This window comes from Eupeodes corollae, chromosome 1 (assembly GCF_945859685.1).
Source record: "Eupeodes corollae chromosome 1, idEupCoro1.1, whole genome shotgun sequence".
In the NCBI taxonomy this organism is placed as follows: domain Eukaryota; kingdom Metazoa; phylum Arthropoda; class Insecta; order Diptera; family Syrphidae; genus Eupeodes; species Eupeodes corollae.
This window is the reverse complement of record NC_079147.1, coordinates 144,318,185-144,340,943: the sequence shown is the minus strand read 5'-3', so window position 1 is coordinate 144,340,943 and position 22,759 is coordinate 144,318,185. Positions and strand designations below refer to the sequence as shown.

Sequence of the window (22,759 nt, the reverse complement as noted above, 5' to 3'; positions counted from 1 at the left end):
CACCTTATTTGCAGTCGGCTGCATTACTTTTCAGGCTTCATAAATTCAAACTTGAAACCTTACTTCACTAACTTTTACCTTAAGTTAAAAAAAAAACAATAACAAAATACTACTAATTTCTTTTCCAGTTTACTTACTTACTTACTTATAAGGTGGCGCTACAGTCCGGGGCGGACCTGGGCCTCAACCAACAAGCGTCTCCAGCCAGCTCGGTCCCTAGCTAGCTGTCTCCAGTTTCGCACGCCAAGTTGGTTGAGGTCCTCTCCCACCTGCGTGCGCCACCTGAGTCGCGGTCTTCCTCTACTGCGCCGTCCCTCGGGATTGGATTCGAAGACCTTTCGGGCTGGAGCGTTGATGTCCATCCGCTCTACATGACCTAGCCATCTAAGCCGTTGGACTTTAATTCTGCTAACTAGGTCAGTGTCGCTGTATAGCCCGTACAGTTCGTCGTTATATCTTCTCCTCCATTCTCCATCTATGCGTACGGGACCAAAAATCACCCGAAGAATTTTTCTCTCGAAGCATCCTAATACGCTCTCATCTTTCTTTGACAGGGTCCAGGCCTCACCGCCATAAATGAGAACCGGGATGATGAGTGTCTTATAGATGGTGATTTTACATGCTCGAGAGAACACTTTACTTCTCAATTCCCTTCTAAGTCCAAAGAAGCAGCGATTTGCAAGAGTTATTCTTCCTTTGATTTCAGCGCTGGTGTCGTTGTCTGCATTAATAGCGGTGCCTAGGTAGACAAAGTCCTTAACTACCTCAAAGTTATAGCTGTCCATGGTGACGTTTTGTCCAAGACGTCGTCGTTCAGTGACCTTTTTTGATGACAGCATATACTTGGTCTTGCCCTCATTGACCACTAAACCCATCTTCTTCGCTTCCGTCGCAATGCTCAAAAACGCTCCACTGACATCACGCTTTGATCTTCCAATTATGTCAATATCATCTGCGTATCCGAGTAATTGGATGGATCTTTGGAAGATTGTGCCTCTAGTGTTGACGGTTGAGTTTTGCACAATTCTTTCCAGAACGATGTTGAAGAAGTCGCATGACAGTGCATCGCCTTGTCTAAAACCTTTTTTGGCATCAAATGCATCGGTGAGATCTTTTCCGACCTTGATAGAGCAGCGTGCATTCTCAATCGTCATTCTGCACAAACGGATAAGTTTGACAGGGATGCCAAAACTAGACATTGCTTTGTAGAGCTCTTCCCTATAGATGCTGTCATACGCGGCTTTAAAATCGATAAAGAGATGGTGGGTATCGATTTGAAGCTCCTGGGTTTTTTCCAAGATCTGCCGTAGTGTGAATATTTGGTCGATAGTGGACTTTCCTGGTCTGAAGCCACACTGATAAGGACCAATCAGGTTGTTGACGAATGGCTTCAGACGTTCACATAATACTGCAGAGAGGATCTTATACGCAATGTTAAGGAGACTGATGCCTCTGTATTTGGCGCAGTTTAGAGGGCCTCCTTTCTTATGTATCGGGCACACTATGCTGAGATTCCACTCATCGGGCATGCTTTCTTTCGACCATATTTTGCAGATGAGTTGGTGCATGCTCCGTACCAAGTCATCGCCTGCTGCTTTGAATAGTTCGGCAGCGATGCCGTCAGCTCCAGCAGATTTGTTTGACTTAAGTTTAGATATAGCTATCTTCACTTCGTCAAGGTCGGGTAGGCGGAATTGTTGATTTGCGTCGCCCAGGTTGAGTGGTTCTATCTCCCTTACAGCGGAATTCGGTTCGTCATCGCCGTTATATAATTTGGAGAAGTGATCTTTCCATATTCTCAGCATCGACTGCGGTTCTACTACGATGTTCCCCTGATCGTCTTTACAGGCTTCGGTTCGTGGCTGGTACCCTTGGGAGGTTTTTTTTACCTTTTGGTAAAATTTAGGAACCTCATTCCTGTTGTGACATCCTTCTATCTCCTCGATCGGGCGTTTCTCATGCTCTCTTTTTTTCCATCTAAGAAGCCGGTGTTCCTCTCACCTCTTCTGCTCGTAGAGCTCGCGAGCAGCTCTAGTCCTTTTGTGCAGCACCGTTTTGTATGCCTCTTGTTTCGCTGCATGCGCTTGCCGGCATTCGTCGTCAAACCAGGGGTTTCGCTGTGGTGGCCGTGTGAAACCTAGCACTTCAGAGGCGGCATCTCTGATGGCTGCAAGGCAATGTTGCCACTGGTTTTAATGCAGGAAGCATAGGACTCCTTAAGAGGTTATTAGAGACTCGATCGGAAAAATACATGGCAGTCACTTGCGATTGTAGCCGTCTAACGTCGAATCTTCTCAAAGTACTTCCTTGTTTTGGCTTGGATCGGGATATCCGTAGCCGTACCTTGGCTACAATGAGGTAGTGGTCCGAGTCAATGTTGGCCTCTCGGAATGTTCGGATATCCTGGATACTGGAGAAGTGTCGTGCGTCGATTGCAATGTGCTAAATCTGGTTGACGGTTGATTGATCAGGAGATTTCCATGTCCCCTTGTGGATATTGAGATGTGTGAACTGCGTATTAGCTACCAGAACGTCTCGCCCCGCAGCGAAATCGACCAGCCTGAATCCGTTGTCGGAGGTAGTGTCGTGCAGGCTGTATCTCCTGATTGTGCCACCGAAGATGTCTTCTCTTCCTAGCTTGGCATTAAAATCTCCTAAGACAATTTTAATGTCATAGCCAGGGCACTGCTCATATGTCTTGTCCAAGAGCTCGAAGAATATGTCTTTGGTGTCTTCATCTCTATCCTCTTTTGGGGCATGCGCGCATATTAGGCTTATGTTGGCGAATTTAGCCTTGATGCAGATTGCCGTGATGCGCTCGCTCACACTGTTGAAACTCAAGACTTTTTGCCTGAGCCTAGTTCCAACAACAAATCCAAACCCAAATAGACGCTGTCTTTGTTCTCGGTAGCAGTCGCCGTAGTAGATATCGCAGTCTTTTAGTTTGCGTTTGCCCGGTCCATCCCATCGCACTTCTTGGATGGCTGTAATATCTGCCTTGCAGCAGTTTAGGGCTTCCGCTAATTGTTCGGCTGCACGTGGTCTGTTAAGGGACCTAACATTCCACGTACATATCCGAAGTTCGTTGTCCTTATTTCGTTTGCGTGGGTTGTCAACAGTGAATCCGTCCGTATCCGAGGCTTGCTGTTGCTTCGAAACTATGATGTTTTTACGTGACCAGGAAGTCACCCCGACGGCACAACCCCCAACCTGGAGAGCCAGATCCTTAGTATAACTCCAAGGAAGGGGAGCCGGATGAACCGCTCCTTATAGGCCTGGGCTCCGAATATGTCGAAGAAGCCCTATAAGGCGTTCACTAAGTAGTTCGACCTTACTGGAACTGTAGACGCCACCGTTGATTCTATCTCGAAAATTCATCCGCTGCCGCCTGGATAAGGAGAGGTGCCTTAGTGGAAACACCTCTTCCCCCCTCTCTCGTTTGCTGCCCCCAACAACTTTTTACTGGGGTTGGAACCCAATCTCCAGTTGAGGTACTAGGCACCCGATGTTCACCGCGGGGGGGTGAGAGTAGGAGTTGATACTTTTCCAGTTTAAATACAAAAAAATCAGCTTTCAGTCGAATGATATATAATTTAATCCGACACAAATGCCCATGACTTAACAGTGAGGAAGATTTATATTCTTGTCGTGTCGTCTGTATATTTTCTTTCATGTAAGTTTAATTTGTGGATGTTGGATTTAATCTAAAAAAAAAGAAGTAACTTCAATTCTAGAAAACGAAATTCTATACTAACTTTTTTAAATAGGCTTGATTGGTCTAAAGTAGCAGCTACTACTACAAATTTAAAGGATTTTTAAGCACGACAAAAGTGCAAAAGGCCTTCCCCATTACATTTCGAGTAAGACAATATTCTTTCAAAGTTTTCAAGACACATTTTTGACTGCGTTCAAACCCTAGCAACATCGGTGTTTTTTTTTCAACCGATCTTTGAAAACTTGCTTCTACAATGAAACTAATCTACAGATAGCTAACAGCTGACCCAACACAGCTGAACTTTTAAAAAACAATCCAAATTGTTCGAAAAATTTCTAGTTATATGGCTATCGGACAGGACAGCTAATTCAACATTTGGTTGAATTTGAAGGAACTTAAATATTGATTTGAAATTTTAATAGTTTTCGGAAATAAAGTCCAATCCTTATATCAACCCAAATTCAAAGTTAAAAATTTCTCGTTTATTTATAATTCGTTAAATTCTAACGTTAACAATTCTTAATATATACTTAAAATCTAAAAACTTAAACAAGACTAGTGAAATTTACTATAGATTTCAATTAATTGATTTAAGGTGCTATGTATGCAATGGTTTCTGGAGTCTTATACTTGAACGACTTAAACTAAAGTTTAAACTACCAAGAACTGATGGTGATGAAATTTGTCTGTTTATTATTCCGACAATAAAACAAAATTGCAAGCACATCGTATGATTTGTCAAAGAAGGAAGATTTATGAGAGAAAGTCTCTGTGAATAAGGCGATAATGTATGAATATCATGAAACCACGGAAGGGATCGTAGACAAAAAAGCACAAATCTTTTCTGAATGGCTTCGAGTCTCGTGACGTGTAAGGCGTAGTAAGGTGACCATATTGTACAAGCATAATCCAGGACTGGTCTCACAAATGAAACGAAAAGTAATTTTAAAACATATGGATCACGGAAATCACGGCCAAATCTCCTAATAAAACCCAGAACTCTATTTGCTTTTTTTAACTGTGACGGTAAAATGTTCATTAAATGTTAGTTCAGAATCTAAGACAACACCATAGTCAGAAAATACATATACTCTACTTAAAGGACAAGAATCAAACATATAACTAAAAACGATTGAAACTTTTTTGCAAGGTTTTACATCTGTCAACATTTAAAACAAGACGATTATTTTTGCACTATTTTTTGAATAATATTAAGTCTACTTGCAAGAGAAGAGAGTCAGATGTACAGATTATTTTTAAATATTTTAATGTCATCATCATATATTAGGACAGACGAATTTTGTATGGTCGAAACCAAGTCATTTATAAATAAAATAAATAGAATAGGATAAAGGTGACTACCCTGGGGGACACCAGAATTCACAACAAATGAACTTGAACACTCATTACGAAATTTAACACTATAACCACAGATAACATATAGTTTCTTATCTGTGCTATAACGTCTATCTTGCAAATATGAGGAGATCCAGTTTATGAAATAGTCGATAACACCTTGCTGTGATATTTTTAAAAGTAATGTTTTATGACACAATTTATCAGAGGCCTTTCTGGAATCAGTATAAACACAATCTGCTTGTTCACGTTTTTCAAAAACATCTAAACAAAAGGACTTAAAGTTAAACAGATTAGTAACAGTTGAACGCTTTTTAACAAAACCATGCTGGTAAAAGGAAACAGCGAGTTACTTAAAGACGTGTTTAAAAGAACACATAACGGATGTGCTAAATACGCAGCACATTTCCTTGAAATGGATGATGATAAACCGTCGGGACCAGGACTAAAATTCGTCAAGTTGTAGAACACTATTAAGGACAGTATCTTTACTTATAACGAAATTGATAGAATTTGTGTGGGGGAAATTTGAAACAGTGGTAGATTTGTTAGAAAAACTAATAGTGTTATGATCCACAAAAGCATCTTTGAAGTAGTTTTGCAAACATGTTCGCAATTATAGTCGGCTCATTACAATTTGATGTCGAATCAGTCATTAAGTTAGTGTACCCACATGCTTTCTTCTAACGATTAACGAATTTCCAAAAAGTGGCAGAATTATTGGGTTTAATTAAATTTTACGTTTTATTAAAATGAACGTCCTATAATCATCATCAGTTCCTATTTGATTATATTTTAAGTTTTTAACGTGAGAATCAAAAAATGGCTGAACACTTAAGTTATTTCGAGCCTTTTGAAATAGAATCGTTTTGTAGAAACATTCAAAAACAGTTTAATAAAAAATGGTACACATATTGCAAATATTTAAGTAACAAAATAAATAAATAATGGCGATCCACAATTTTGACAGCAGAAGAAATCACAGCTGCTTCAGAGCATATGGTTTCGGAGAAAATTACCAGATCGAGTTTTTTTCCAAAACGCCGCCGATGAGTTGACTTAAGCCACATGAAGACATACAATCTATTAATAAAAGCTCATTTGAAGATGACGCGTTTATTAGAACGTAGAAGTTATCGTCGTCAATTTTAATCCAATTGAGATTGGGTAAATTCAAATCATCAACAACCTGTGTCTTCAGGCTCCAAAAGGATATAAATACATTCTAAACAGTTGTTTATTTTTTTAATAAACATCATTCTTGGAGCTTCTAGATAAATATACTGATACAATAAATAAATGTCCTGTTGCCAATTTAATTTATAAGCATAGTATTTCGATGTATGTTTATCGAAAGTCGTTAATCAGGTAACCAGTGAAAGTATTGTTGATAGCGACAAGAATTCCAGCGTTTGAATCGTCTGAGTTATTGCGACCAAGTCTAAAGACTTGATTAGAGGAGTCAAAAAGCTCCGAGTCCGAGATAGAGTTGTTGAGCCATGTTTTTCGTTAATATTATGATATCGTGAGGAAGATTGGTAAAGTTTATGTAAGCCATGTTGGTCTTTGTCTGAAGTCCATTTACGTTTTGGTAGTAGATTAATACCTTTTTAAGTTGCTTTGACGGTGGTTTAGCGTTGTCCGATACTGACGAAAAGGGTAGTTCGACTTATTCATAAATTCATGAAATATTACTCCTTTAGGGCAAAACGATGGTGAATTTAAAATATGGAAAAATGAGTATTTTAAAGCAAAGGAATTCTTAGTATGGTTACGATGTAAAATTTTCTCAACATTCCCTTGGGAAAAATGACAACTAACAATTTGGACCTTCTTTCATTAAAAATTCATTTGTGCGTTACGACATTCGCTTAGGGTTTTTTGGTGATTTTTGTTAACTTTTTGGCTTTGTGGGTAATGTTGGGCTTTATGACAATTTAGAAGATGAGAAAAGAACTAACACCTTTTTAACAACATCCTCTGTTGAAACCTGTGTCTTTCCAATTTTAATGCTCAGGTATTTATTATTTGTAAAAAGATGTCAACTTTAAAAGTGACAACTGAAGAAATAATTTTTAATTCAAAACTGTGAAAAATTAAACCTTTTATTGCAAAAAATTAAAACATGCCAATATATATTTGTTCAGATCTAAACTTGTGAAATTCACCTTATCACTTATCCTTATTTAAATATTGTGTTCTAGAATTAATACATGATTTTATTATTTATTTTTCTTTAAGGTAAACGCTTGTTCCAGTATTTGAAAACACGTAACATAACGGGTGAGACTGGACAGATTGCTTTCGACGACAATGGAGACCGAATCTATGCAGCCTACGATGTTATTAACATCGGTGAACGACAAGAAAAAAATGTTGTTGGATCGTTTTACTACGATGCTGTATGTTTTAAAAAATACCTTTTATACTTTATACATACTTAAAAAGAAAAATACTTGACAGGATAAAGCCAAGATGCGTTTAAAAATCAACGATAGCCAGATTCTATGGCCTGGTAAACAGAGGAAGAAGCCAGAAGGGATTATAATTCCGACTCACTTGAAAGTCCTTACGATAGAAGAGAAACCTTTTGTGTACGTAAGACATCTGAACGACGAGGAGGTGATGTGTGATGAAGACGAGATTCCTTGCCCGTATTATAACACGACCGATGGCACTGGTAAGATTCTCTCTTCAAATTGTTGTCTACTCGTACTCGTATATCAATTCAATGGATGCAATAATGCGGGGTGGTACTTTGCATTGATGAATTATGTAGGTTAAATTTGTTTTGAAGACACTTCAGAACGACGACGACGATGTGATGGGAAGGAGGTGGAAGCTTGGAGAAGAGACACTTTGCCTACGTTAGGGTTGTTAGAAGGATAAAGGAATTTATTAAATATTCTATTGGGAAGAGAGGCTTAACATAACCGTAACCTGATGGTTATAAAAAGATGAATAGGTTAAACGTTAGCTATGAAAATGTATACATTTGTAAACATGGAAGCAAAATATTTTGAATCAATGATTTTATAATAATGTATCTGCATGTGTAAGGTGTATTCTGTTGAATGTATTTCATGCTTTGATAATTAAATGCTCAATGAAAATGATTCACGGTGTCGTGAAATATAAAAAAGTAGATATAAATGCATTTTCACATAAATATGCTAAGTTCATTAACAAATTTACATCTTAGCAAATGCTTTTTCTAGTAGATTTCTAAAGTTTTTAATGAAAGGCATATGAATTCAATCTACATAAGTTAACATTTTTAAACTATCTTCGGGCTAAATTTTCAAAAAATACTTAAAAGAGTAAAGGCTTTGAGTTTCTAGACTAGCGGAATTACAGATTTTAAAAAGCTTTAACTTTTTGAGAGAGAAATGTTAAGAGAGTTTTAAATTCAAAAACTAAACGGTGATTTTTTAAGAGCTTGAGAACTTTTAAAAAAAAAAAACGCATAAAATTTGCAAAATCTCATCGATTCTTTATTTGAAACGTTAGATTGGTCTATGACATTTACTTTTTGAAGATAATTTCATTTAAATGTTGACCGCGGCTGCGTCTTAGGTGGTCCATTCGGAAAGTCCAATTTTGGGTAACTTTTTCGAGCATTTCGGAAATGTTGTCTTCCAAAGCTGGAATAGTTGCTGGCTTATTTGTGTAGACTTTAGACTTGACGTAGCCCCACAAAAAATAATCTAAAGGCGTCAAATCGCATGATCTTGGTGGCCAACTTACCGGTCCATTCCTTGAGATGAATTGTTCTCCGAAGTTTTCCCTCAAAATGGCCATAGAATCGCGAGCTGTGTGGCATATAGCGCCATCTTGTTGAAACCACATGTCAACCAAGTTCAGTTCTTCCATTTTTGGCAACAAAAAGTTTGTTAGCATTGAACGATAGCGATCGCCATTCACCGTAACGTTGCGTCCAACAGCATCTTTGAAAAAATACGGTCCAATGATTCCACCAGCGTACAAACCACACCAAATAGTGCTTTTTTCGGGATGCATGGGCAGTTCTTGAACGGCTTCTGGTTGCTCTTCACTCCAAATGCGGAAATTTTGCTTATTTACGTAGCCATTCAACCAGAAATGAGCCTCATCGCTGAACAAAATTTGTCGATAAAAAAGCGGATTTTCTGCCACTTTTCTAGGGCCCATTCACTGAAAATTCGACGTTGTGGCAGATCGTTCGGCTTCAGTTCTTGCACGAGCTATATTTTATACGGTTTTACACAAAGATCTTTGCGTAAAATCTTCCATGTGGTCTAATAACACAAACCCAATTGCTGCGAACGGCGACGAATCGACATTTCACGGTCTTCAGCAACACTCTCAGAAACAGACGCAATATTCTCTTCTGTACGCACTGTACGCATTCGTGTGGTTGGTTTAATGTCCAATAAAGTAAACTGAGTGCGAAACTTGGTCACAATCGCATTAATTGTTTGCTCACTTGGTCGATTATGTAGACCATAAATCGGACGTAAAGCGCGAAACACATTTCGAACGGAACACTGATTTTGGTAATAAAATTCAATGATTTGTAAGCGTTGCTCGTTAGTAAGTCTATTCATGATGACATTTCAAAGCATACTGAGCATCTTTCTCTTTGACACCATGTCTGAAATCCCGTGTGATCTGTCAAATACTAATGCATGAAAATCCTAACCTCAAAAAAATCACCCTTTATATGGGCATTTCCACAGTATTTTTAACTTTCATGTTACCACAGTATATTAAGCCTTAGAAATGAAATTGGCACTTTCTAAGTGGATAGATTTTCGTATCATGACTTATTTTAATTATATAACCAATTTTTGATTTGAATGGATTCAAATTTTTAATTAAAATTAATAAAAAATAGGCTTAAATAGTGCAAATTTCAAGCGTACCAGATGCAAATTTATTAAGTTTTATAAACAAAAAACATTTCAACGACCTTTGAAACAACTTAACATCATTAATTTATAATTATTTATAATATACACTGATAGAAAAACCTCGAAAGAAAGGTGTGCTACCATTTAAAAAATAGTACAAAGCAATTAAATTAGCGTACCTCCGTTTTTACAAATATTAAAATCTGATCCTTTTCTCTATATAACTTTCTCAACGATCAATTCTGATAGTATTTAATAGGCTCAATTTATTCTCTATCAATTAATAAATCAATTAAAATTTAATTGGATCATGTGCCTTTATTTAAAAATAAATAATGGCATTTTAAAGTTTAAAATTGAAAACGTGATTGGTATAGAATATGTGATTTTTTTAGCGGCACACCTATCGATAAGATCTTACAAAAAAATAAATGATTGTGAATGATAATTTTACGAATAATCAATAGTAATAAAAAGTCGTTAATCGAAATTTTTAAATATCAATGTTTTTACGACGGTACAAAATCAAATTTTTTTATGGAATGAGGTTTTTTCATTGAATGCACATATATACACTGCACTGCACAGAACGGATGATATTTATTAACGATGTTTCAAAATGAATCACGCAAGTATTTTCTTGTTATTTAGATGATAAACAATCAAGAAAATGTTTGTTTATAGATGTGCCTCAAAAAAAAAAATTTCAATTGTTGAAAATGAAAGATTCTGTGGAAATGCCTATATACATCAGACCATAATATTAAATCCGGCAGTTCTGATTTTTTGCTTACTTGTTATGATGTTAAAAAAGCGGAAATTTAGGAAAAAATGAACAAAAGAGTTTTTAGAAATTTTTAGAATTTTGATTATACAGGGTTTTTCAAGAAGAACGCTACAAAAGTAGAACAACATGGACAGCAAACGACGCCATATTTCTTGCTGCTCTTTTGATATTTCTAGCAGATCAACGATTGAGCGTCTAGTGGAAACATTTGAATCCACAGGCACAGTAAAAATGTTCCCGTGCCAGTGAGACGAATAAGTGCCCGCAGTGTTGAGAATATTGCTGCTGCTGAGGCTTCAGTTGCAGAAAGCCCAAATGTGTGAGAGTCGTTTGAGAGTCGTTCTCAAGCGTTGGGCATCTCTGTGATGTCGTTGTGGCGAATTTTGCGAAAAGATCTTGGCCTAAATCCTTACAAGATTGAATTTGCGTATGAACTGAAGCTTGACCACCAGAAGCGTCGTATTCGTGGTATTGGTATGGCAGCAATCCACACGTACTCCATGAGTCATCATTGTATCCGGAAAAAATCAAGACCGACACGTTACTGTTAAAGGGAATCGCTACCGTTCAATGATAGCCGGATATTTTTGGCCCCAATTGAATGATATGGACTTGTAGGACATGTGGTTCCAACAAGACGGCGCGCGGCGCCACAAACCACACAGCGAATGTCACAATCAATTTATTGGAAACCAAGTTTAGAGAACGTAAAATGGTCCGCACTCGTGCGATTTGACGCCCTTACAATATTTTTTTTATAGCTTTGTCAAGTCTATGGTTTATGCCAAAAGTCAGGAACGATTAATGAACTTCGTACCAATATCGAACGCTAAATGACAGCAGTATCGTCCGATTGAAAACCAACGAAATTTGGGTTCAGCGTCTGAACTTGTTGAAGCGTTCCTGTAGTGGCCATGCAAAAGAAATCGAGTACATACATAATGGCATCGAATGTACTTTCACAGGAATGAATAATTTCATTGATATCCAAAACGGTTTTTGTAAATAAAAAAACTTTTGTAGCGCTCTTATTGTAAACCCCGATACCTTCAAACAAAAATTTTAAAGTCACCGCTCTAAATATAATGCCTAGACACATCTTCGAAGCTCAAATTGAAAAAGTAGGAAATACACTCCTCAGGCAAGCTCGAAGTCCATCACAATTTCTATTTTGTATTGTAAAGAAATATAATTTATTTTCCAATTTGACAAGGAACCCTTTAAGCAAAACATTAAATGAATTGTGCAGGCAATGCATTAATCATTGAGTAATAAAGTTCAGCTTTCTTTTGAATTTTTTTTTTTATAATAAGGGCACACTCAAAGGGATATATTACCCTTATTATGTAGACACAGTGTGAGCACTAGGAGAGAGGGGTTGAAAAGAGATGTCGGTGCACATTGGATTTGAATTCCTGAACATTGCAATAGCTGGGAAAGACAGAGTGTGGTAAGGCATTCCACATTCGCATAGTACGGCTAAAGAACGAATCCCTGTACTTGACAGTACGACGAGATGGGCTCGAGGGTATATTGATGAGCATTCCTAGAAGCGCAAGTATTACGGTTGAACTGTTTAAGGGGAGGAATGCAGCTGGCTATTTCTCTAGAGCATAAACCATTTAAATAACGGTAAAAGAGGGTGAGACAAGAAACATTTCGACGATGTTCAAGTGACGTAAATGATCTTATGATGGTAATATCACCAATCAATCTAAATGCTCTACGTTCAATACTATCCAAGAGGATTAAGTAGGTTGCAGGAGCACCAGCCAAGATATGGGAGTTATACTCAAGCTTTGGACGTATATAAGACTTGTAAATAACAGCCAGATCAGAGGGGGAGAAAAACTTCTTGCATCGCCTTAGAAAACCCAAACATCTTGCTGCATTTTTTGGCGACATCGCGTATGTGATCGTTCCACAAAAGGTGGTTGGTGATACACATACCAAGAATATCCAGATGTTCAGTTTTCTCGATGCAAGTGCCATTTATGGATAATGGCAGGGGGGGTATATTTCGCTTTAACGATATAAGACAGCATTGCGTTTTCGAAGCATTAAATTCTACGCGGTTTCTTATTCCCCATTGTATAATGCTGTTTAGGTCGGAATATAATGAGCTTATCATATTTTGTCGTCGCAGTTCCACATCCGAAGAAGAGGGGTGTGAATCTGAAAACGAATATGAAAAGCTAAGAGTACTATCGTCAGCGAAACAATGTATTGGATTAGATGTTGCAGACAGGAGATCATTAATAAAAATAAGAAAGAGTGTTGGAGATAGAACAGAGCCCTGGGGCAAACCAGCATTTATTTTGTGGTTTTCAGACTTGAATCCATCCAATACAACTTGTATTGAACGATTCAAAAGGTAATTACTAATCCAATGAAGGAGGGATTCATGCAAACCGAAAGCACGCATTTTCGATAAGAGAGCCTGATGCCAAGCCCTATCAAATGCTTTTGAAATATCTAGTGCAATAATCTTACTTTCTCCAAAACTGTGTAAAAATTTGTTCCACTGCTCGGTGAGATGAACCATGAGATCACCAGTGGACCTATTGCTACGAAAGCCATACTGTCGGTCATTAAGAAGCTACCGTTCTTCAAGATATTTCTTGAGCTAATAATTAATCAGCGTTTCCATGACCTTGGAAAGAAGGGACGTAAGTGCAATCGGTCGATAATTAGACGGTGAGGAAGATTCGCCTTTTTTGGGAATAGGCTGGACAAATGCGATTTTCCATCCGCTCGGAACGAGACCTGAGGAGTAGGACAGATGAAAAAGCTCACGCAGTGGTTTTGCCAGCGATGAAGAACACCTCTTCAGAACAATAGCGGGGATACCATCCGGACCAGTAGATTTGTGTATGTTAAGATCTTTTAGGACTCTCGCTACAGTACGAGTGCGAAAAAAGATTTGCCCCATAGAATCATTAACTCGCTCAAGTACAGGCGGAGTCATAACACTCACTGGCAGAGTTGAATTGGCGGCTAACTGCCTAGCAAAGAGAGTTGCTTTCTCTAAAGAGCTAACAAATGAAGTGTCATTCACAACGAGCGTTGGAACCGAGGAAGAGGAAGAATTCCTCATATTTTTTACAAATGACCAAAAATTTTTACTGCCTTTGGGACATTGCAACATTTTTTGCCGTAATTGTTGGTCATGTAAAAATTTGGTCCGTCGAATATGGGCGTTGCCGGCCTTCCTGGCTTGCTTGAACTTATTCCGGTTTTGCTCAATTGGATTATCTTTAAAACAACGGAAACTTACCTTCTTAACCCTAATAACCTCTTTACAGCTCGCATCGAACCATGCGTTTTCTTTAGGTCTGATGCTTTTAACCCTATTCGGGATAAAAGCTCTCATTCCCAGGAGAATCATATCAGCGCTGGCGTCAACGTCACTATCGAGGAAGCATAGTGACCAGTTAAAGATCCTGAAGTAATTGTTGAGACCGTCCTTGTTGGCTTTCTCGTATTGCCAAACGGTTCTCATAGGAGCTCTTTCTTTAACTGGAGAGTTTTTACACGAGAAATTTGCTGATATGACACAATGGTCGGATGTGCCTAGAGGAGATACAACTCTAATAGTGTACTTTCCAGGGTCAGAGGTAAGAAACAAGTCAAGAATGTTTTCTGCTCGACCTACCACGTCCGATGTTCGAGTGGGCTCGTTGACCAGCTGAGTTAGGTGGTTTAACTCAGCGAAGATCTCAGCACACACTCCTTCTGGTGTTGACTGGCCCGAATGTTGAAGCCATGAAGAATTGTGTACATTGAAATCGCCCGTAACAACGATTTCAGTGCGAGGATAGGACGAAACAATTCTTTGGATGGAATCAGACAAAGCATCAAATTTAAGAGAAGTTGATACTCTGTCTAGATTTGGGCTTCGATAAAGGAAGCAATAGTGAATGATTTGCTTGTTCACGGAAAATTTAAACCACATAAAATTGAAAAAAAAATTGGTGCAGAGACCATATTGTGGCAAAAACTGATAAGCAACATCATTCCTAATGTATATGGCGAGACAATGGTGAGAAAAGAATAGAGGCACTAAGTAATACCCTTGAATAAAGAATTCAGTGGGATCGGAATCCTCACCCACTTGGGTTTCACTTAGTGCCAAAACAGCTGCCCTGTTTAAAGCAGTATGGGAGTACACCGAAAGAAAATTCGCTGTAAGCCCATGAATATTACAATAATCTACCCTGAAATTTCCAGCCATTGCATATAAAAGAATAACAAAAACCAAAACAGACGAAGACTAAAAGAAAAATATTACTGCGTTGAACCACAGAATGCTATTCGATACACGCCACTACCAGTGTTATGCCTTAGTAGTGACAAGAATCGAATCCGGCCCTGTTAATGCAAAACAGTAAAATTTTTGTTGTCAACAATCTGCTATCAACGATGACGTAGCTGTGTATCAATTGCATTAGTTATTAAACACAATGCAATTTGATACACATGCTAAGCCATGCGACTGTACGAGAGAAGGGGGAAAGTGAAGGATGGTACTCACTGTATCGCTATGTTGAGTTGGCTTAACATGATATGTATTATTTTTTTTGTTGTTGGTTGTTTGTTGTTTTTGTTTTATTGTATTTGATTTGGTGTGGCGTGATTTATTGTTTTTTTTATTTTTTTTTTGTTCGTCACTTTTAATATTTTGTTTGCTATTTTTTTGTTTCGTTTTGTTTTTGATTATTTGTTTCATGTTAACATTAAGTTTTAGGGGAAAACAATTAGACAAATATTACGATTGGGCACAAGACTCGAACAAGACGCGCATGCGCAACGGACGCACAACACAGGGGGACCTTCCCCAACGAAAGTTCACTGACAACTGAATAAACAAATTTTTCTTGACTAACTTTAAAACCATCTTTTCAACAAATTTGCCTTGATTGGAAGGCAATTTTTTGACAGCTGGCCAATAAGATACCAGAAACTTTCCCCAGCTTCCTCTTCGACTGATTACGTTTTCCCTCTTTGTGACTAATTTTTCCGCATTTTTCTTATCTAATATTAGCTTTCGTAGTAAAAAACTCGCTTAGCTATAAGGCATTTCCCGGAAGGCAAATTTGCTTTAATATGGCCATCTATTGCCATTCGTTTAAAGTCCTCTTAAAGACCTTTTAAGAGCTTATATTGCTTCTTGTGTCACTTTATAACTTGTATTTGATGAAGCATATAAACTAAGTTCAAAGTGATTATAGAAATCAACATTCCTAAATTCTTTACACTTCAATGATTCTTACATTTCAAAGACTATTTCCCCTAAGTTTCTGAGTTTCATTCCTCTCAATATCTACTCGAATGCCTATTATGCGAGTTTTATTCCATATAAATACATATCAGATAAAAGAACTCATCCAAGTGTTAAGAAGGAAATGCCTTACTGTGTCTAATTTTAGCAAAGGTGTATAATAATTTATAACTTTTGAATTTAAAATGTCGTATATTTATAAATACTTATCATCTACGAGTATATAAACTAACTTATGTATATGTTTAACCCTCTATGGTTTTTACAGAAGACGACTATTGCTGCCGAGGTTACTGCATTGATCTTTTAATAGCATTATCCCGTCGTATTAACTTTACTTATGACCTTGCCTTATCCCCGGATGGACAGTTTGGTCACTATATTCTAAAAAATCAAACAACAGGAACCGGAAATATGGCAATGAAAAAAGAATGGACTGGATTAATTGGGGAAGTTGTAAATGAACGTGCTGATATGATTGTAGCTCCTCTTACAATAAATCCCGAGAGAGCAGAATTTATTGAATTCTCTAAACCCTTTAAATATCAAGGAATAACTATTTTAGAGAAGAAACCTTCAAGGTCTAGTACGCTGGTGTCGTTCTTACAGCCTTTCAGTAATACTCTTTGGATTCTGGTTATGGTGTCGGTGCATGTTGTGGCTTTAGTGCTCTATCTCTTGGATAGGTTCTCGCCATTTGGTCGTTTTAAACTTACCAGCAACGACAATACAGAAGAAGATGCCCTCAATTTAAGTTCAGCCATTTGGTTTGCGTGGGGAGTTCTCTTGAATAGTGGAATCGGAGAGGGAACACCACGTAGTTTTTCTGCACGTGTTTTGGGAATGGTTTGGGCAGGATTTGCAATGATAATTGTAGCATCCTACACTGCCAACTTGGCTGCCTTCCTCGTGTTGGAACGTCCAAAGACTAAACTAAGTGGAATCAACGATGCTCGTTTGAGGAACACTATGGAAAATCTAACTTGTGCCACAGTCAAGGGTTCCGCGGTTGACATGTATTTCAGACGTCAAGTTGAGCTATCAAATATGTATCGTACTATGGAAGCAAATAATTACGGAACTGCTGAACAGGCTATACAAGATGTCAAAAAGGGGTAAGCTATATGAGCCACAATCTTTCAAACAGAATAATTTTAATTGAGTTACATTTATTTTAAAGGAAGTTAATGGCATTTATTTGGGATTCTTCACGGCTGGAATATGAAGCTGCGAAGGATTGTGAATTGGTGACAGCTGGAGAACTTTTTGGTCGAAGTGGCTATGGGATAGGTCTGCAAAAAGGCTCACCCTGGACAGATGCGGTAACATTAGCAATTTTAGAATTTCATGAAAGTAAGTTGAAAGTCGAGATTGAACCATGAAAAAAGTAATACAAAAATGATATTTGATAATTTCAGGTGGCTTTATGGAATCTCTTGACAAGGATTGGATCTTTCACGGCAATGTTCAGCAGTGTGAGCAATTTGAAAAAACTCCAAATACTTTAGGTTTGAAAAATATGGCAGGGGTTTTCATATTGGTGGCTGCTGGTATCGTTGGTGGTATAGGACTTATAATTATAGAAGTTGTTTATAAAAAACATCAAATCAAGAAACAAAAACGAATGGAAATAGCTCGTCACGCTGCTGACAAATGGAGGGGTACTATAGAAGTAAGTTTAATTTTATTTTAACCCATAAAGAGTGTGTCAGAAAAATGGAAAGAGAAGCGAATCGTACTTTGTTAAAAAGAGGAAAAAAGACCAAATTTTTTATATACACATTTACCTCGAAAATTTGATGGTTACAAAGGCCCTAATTTTCTGTATGTAAAAAAGACTTAACACTAGACTTTCTCTAACGAAACCGCTTAAATACATACAGATGTTTTGGAAATGAAGCTTACAGCTCTTCCGATTCCCGCAATTTAGTGTCATGCATTTTGGACTTCAAATAGCCCTAAACAAAAAACTCACGAAAGGATAAATTATTCAATTCCTGTGCCACTCGAGTTTAATTGGTTACCAAACATTTTGCGTAAACAATCCATGGTTTCGACGGTGGTGGTATGACACGTTGCACCTTCTTACTAAAACCAGGTACGTCTTAGTTTCCTCCTTTGATTCCATTCCAATCCAGATGTTTAACAGTTGTTTGAAGCGTTCGCGATTAACCGGTCTGTCGAAAGAATAAGGACTGATGACGCGCACCGTATCCCGTGAAAGTGAAATACATCATATCTCACTTGTAGATTACATAAGGAACTTAATATTGGTAAATCCTCCCTATACGGAATGAAGTTAAGAGGTACGAGTTCCCCACGCAGCTTTACTATCATCGAAATCTCATCTCATCTCATCATCGCTTCCAAATTGTGATTGAGTTGACTGTAAATTGCTTTGTGCAGAGACCCAGTTGCTTCATTAAGGCGGTGTACTTACTGCTGTGTGCGATATTTTTGTTTGAGAAACGCCTACTCCAAGATGCGCTGATGGCGACTTTTGCACTTTTAAGCTTTTCTCTCAGATCCGTTTCCATATTTAAATTTTATGTCAAAATCACTCCAAGGTATTTGTACTCTTTGACAATGTCTATATTTTCACCATTATAGTTCCATTTTTCATTAAGGCATTCCAAACGGCTGCATTAATATCCATATACAGGCTTTGCAGGACTCTTCCAAATTTTAACGACATTCCCATACCAAAGAGCTTGCCTATTCACCGTATCAAATGCAGACTCAAAATCCACGAAAAACGCGTATAACTTCTTCCTTCTTCTTATAAATGATTCTACAATGCTTTTCATAACATAGATATGATCGATTGTTGAGTAATCGGATCTAAAGCCTGCCTGATATACTTTCAACAGCTTATTTTCTTCAATCCATTTATAAAGCCGTGTTTGCAGAACAGCTGTAAATATTGTATAACTCGAATTTAAAAAGGAGATTCCTCGATAGTTCGACATCTCAGACCAGCTTCCTTTTTTGTAGATCGGAAAAATGATTGATTCCCTAAATTCTTGAGGAATCATACTTGTTTCCAATACCTCGTTCTAAACTGCAGTAAGCTTACTTATTAACTCAACTGCAACGGTTCCATACTTAAAAAATTCCGCTGGTATCCCATTGGAGCCTGCCGCCTTTCCATCCTTCATTTTTTTCATTGCTGCATCTACTTCTTCGTTGGTTATATCTGTGTCCAAAACTTTATTTTAAAAACCCGGATGTGCAAAATGAAAGTTGTTTCCTTCATGAATTGGGTTTAGCAAATTTTTAAAATGGTCTGCAAAAAGCAAGGGGCTCAACTTGGGTTGGATTTTAAAGGTTTACCATTCAAATTGTTTACCAACTTCTAAAAGTCCTTCGAGTTCGTACTCTGATAACGTTCGTAATTTGATAACCATCTAGCTTCTGTCTCAAAGTATTTTGTTTTTTTTTGAAAACACAAGGTCCGTATGTATATCCGTAGTCGATATCACATTTTCTCTAAACCAAGATAGGGCGTATTTGATGGCCAGAAGTTCTTCCTGGAACAAGCTACAGCAATTGGAAAGACGAAATGACAGGCATAAATTTAGTACGTCGGATTAGACGCCTCCACCCGTCATCGGTTTTTGATCGATGTATAAAATTTAGTTGTTTCATCTGTCAAAACTGACTTATTCTCTCAGGTAGACCTTGAACAGATATACACTTTGAAATTTTTTTTAAATTGTGGATGAGGGATTATGTAGTCGACGTTACCAATATTATTATTTATACACTGTGAGTAGGCTTTAAATATAATGGCTTTGCTAGTGGCCAATTAGTAGCTGAACACATCTAGCGATATAACATAGAACAGAACATCAAGTGCAGTGGGAAGGGTAGAGCGAAGTGCTCCACTCAAACAGGCTGTTCGCTGGAATTTTCTGAGTTTGTCGAGTTTTTTTTTCATGTGCCCAGCGCTGTCTACCTTACGGCTACTCCATATGCAAGTATCGGTCTGATCACCGAGGTGTACAACCAGTGTACCACTTATTACCGATGGCTGATTTATAAGAATAAAGGGATTAGGCCTAAGTTTTTAGTTTTGTTTGAAATTTTAAGCAGTGGGTTTTTATGTTTTTTTTTTATATTTCCAAGCAAAGAAGATGAGTTAGAATTTCTGAGGTGTGCACACCGATCTTCCAAGGTATTGAACTTGTTAAAAGCAGTTTGTTAAGATGCTTCCCAGATAACGCTTTGGCACTTTTGTCCACAGAGGCAATCACTCTAAATCTCTACTTCGAGCTGTAAAATCACTCAGTTTTTGAACAATCCTTTTATATTTAGTTAAGCATCTAAAATAAACTCTTTGTGATGGAGGGAATGTTCGATAGAGCGAACTAGCCTTTGTACAGCAGTTTCTACAGATTCCCCTTTATGCTGTAGGCATGTTTAGCATTGAATAACAAGATTTGTTAATTTTTAACCTCAAGTAGATAGTAATCAGACGTTCAATGTATTAAGAAGGAATGATGATATGCTATAGACCTTCATCCTTTCCTTAGTGGATCTAGCTCTGAGTCCCAACAGTGTGGTTTCTTTTTACCTCTTATTTATAAAAGTGAACATGCAGTCTCCAGAGATTTATTGATAGCTAAAGTAAGGTCCTTCACTTTGCTGTCAAGAGACTTGGTTTTGAAAAGTTAACAGTAAACTTCAGGTTGTTGCCTATATTGTGCCCAATTTGTTCTTCGAGCAGCAATGAAGATTTTGTTTATTTACGTCCCCGTTGAGGTTAAAATAAGACTCATCTTTAATCATAACAGCGTCTAGTGGAATTTTACAGAGTAAATATCAATACCGTCAAAAAGCACTCTACTGCAAATGCTTGCCGTTTGGAAGACTAGTCCTTCATGTTGGTTCGTTAAAAGGTTGAAAAAATTGTTCATCTTTCAACTCCGCAGAATTCGTTTCTCAAACTCAAATTAAGATGCCGCTTTTTTTAAATTCTTTTCATTTCTTTGACACATCCTATATGTATATTGTTAAAAAAATGATTAATTTTTCAAAAAATTGATTTGTATTTTATTTTATTTCTAAAACTAGAAACGAAAAACACTACGCGCCTCCTTGGCAATGCAACGCCAGTACAATGTTGGCCTCAACGCTAATCCTGGAACAATAAGTTTGGCTGTAGACAAAACTCGTTATCCACGCCTTGGGGCTAGGGGACCGGAGCGCGCTTGGCCGGGCGATTCAGATATTGTGCGAAATCGACGTTTGTACGAGGATTCAAGTAAAAACGCTTTTGGATGGAAGCAATCAATTTCGAACCTTTTACCACCTCCAAGATATTCACCGGCATATACAACTAATGTCTCACATCTAGTGGTTTGATTTAATTTCAGATTAATAATATCATTAGATAGTTTTTATTACTATATTGTTATAAGACATAAAGTTTGATTAACTTTTAGTTTGAAAAAGGTCGATGTATTGGCTTGAAAAACAAAATGATGATTTGAGCTTTTTTTTAACTATAAAGTGGAACTTAAAACTTTCACTTGATATTTTCAAAAACAATGTGAAACTTTGACACAGTACTTTTGTAATAAGGGTTCAAGTGTACAAAGTTTGTTTGTGTGAAGAATCCTACGAGAAAACAATAAATCCTTGATGGATCTTTCAATTCATCGTTTTCAAATGAAGAGAAAATCTTATAATATTACGAAAAAAAAGGACAAACTTTCGTCACAATGTTTAAAAAGAAAGAAACGCACAAAAGAAACTTGTTCAAAATTCGGTGTTGAAAAATGTGCCAAATTAACCAAAAGAAGAAGAATTAAAAGATTCAAATCATTTACAATTATTAATACGTACCTTTATTATTTGTTCATAACTCTGTGTCAATGGTTAATTATTTAAAATATATAAAGAAAATTGACGAAGTCAAAACTTTAAACAAAAATTAATTATATGAGAAAATCAGATCGAATGTTAACATTGTAAAATACAAAAAAATTATTAAAAAAATAAAAGCCAAACAAAATATTTAAATCATAATTAACAAAATTAATATTAAAAATTAAATATAAAAATATAATTTTAAAAAAAAAATTATATACAGAAAATGGCAAAACCAAAACTGAACCAAAAACCCAAAACCACACAAAATTAAATCTCAAATCAACGAAACATTTAAATCTTTTTACAATTAAATTTCTCATAAATTCTTAGATTCAGAAAAGCCCGATTAGCCGATATTTAAAGTCTTGTCATTTAAAGTAATAATTCAAGAAAAGCTGCTTACAGGAAGAATTAAAAAACATAAAAGATAGAAGAAGATTGATAAGATTTTTGAAACCTATACTCTATTGTGAAATGTCCTCACGAAATATAAGTAAAAAGTTTTCCAAAAAATTAGTTATGTGTACCGTCGCCCTTGTAAGCAAAACTTGTAACTCCAAAAATTGAATTCAAAATCCATTTTCTAGAGAAAAAAGTTCTTAATTGTAATTCTGTAGTTAAGCATTAATTTTGGTGAAATTTGGGAGTTGCAATCTTAACTTAGGAGGCTAACGATGTATCTTTAAAAATGGGCACTATCTATATTCTACAGCTCTTCAAGAGCAAAAATCATGCTTCCCCTTTGAGGGATTTGAAACCAGATGACGAATGTTGTAAAAGCCAAAATTATATACTTACAAACAGATTTTAGCTGTAAAATGTTCCTTTTTAAATGTATTTGAACGATGTGT

At 37.0% G+C, this 22,759-nt stretch overlaps 1 protein-coding gene across 1 annotated transcript in view; it reads left to right on the top strand.

The window, feature by feature from the left end:
• LOC129942466 (glutamate [NMDA] receptor subunit 1) overlaps positions 1-22,379 on the top strand; it is a 75,067-nt gene extending 52,688 nt beyond the window's left edge. The window contains exons 8-13 of the mRNA XM_056051395.1: positions 7,313-7,473; positions 7,535-7,751; positions 16,300-17,146; positions 17,212-17,384; positions 17,450-17,703; positions 21,108-22,379. Coding sequence (XP_055907370.1) covers positions 7,313-7,473; positions 7,535-7,751; positions 16,300-17,146; positions 17,212-17,384; positions 17,450-17,703; positions 21,108-21,398 — 1,943 coding nt within the window. The 3' untranslated portion in view covers positions 21,399-22,379. The remainder of the gene's footprint in view (positions 1-7,312; positions 7,474-7,534; positions 7,752-16,299; positions 17,147-17,211; positions 17,385-17,449; positions 17,704-21,107) is intronic.
• Positions 22,380-22,759: the final 380 nt, after the last annotated feature.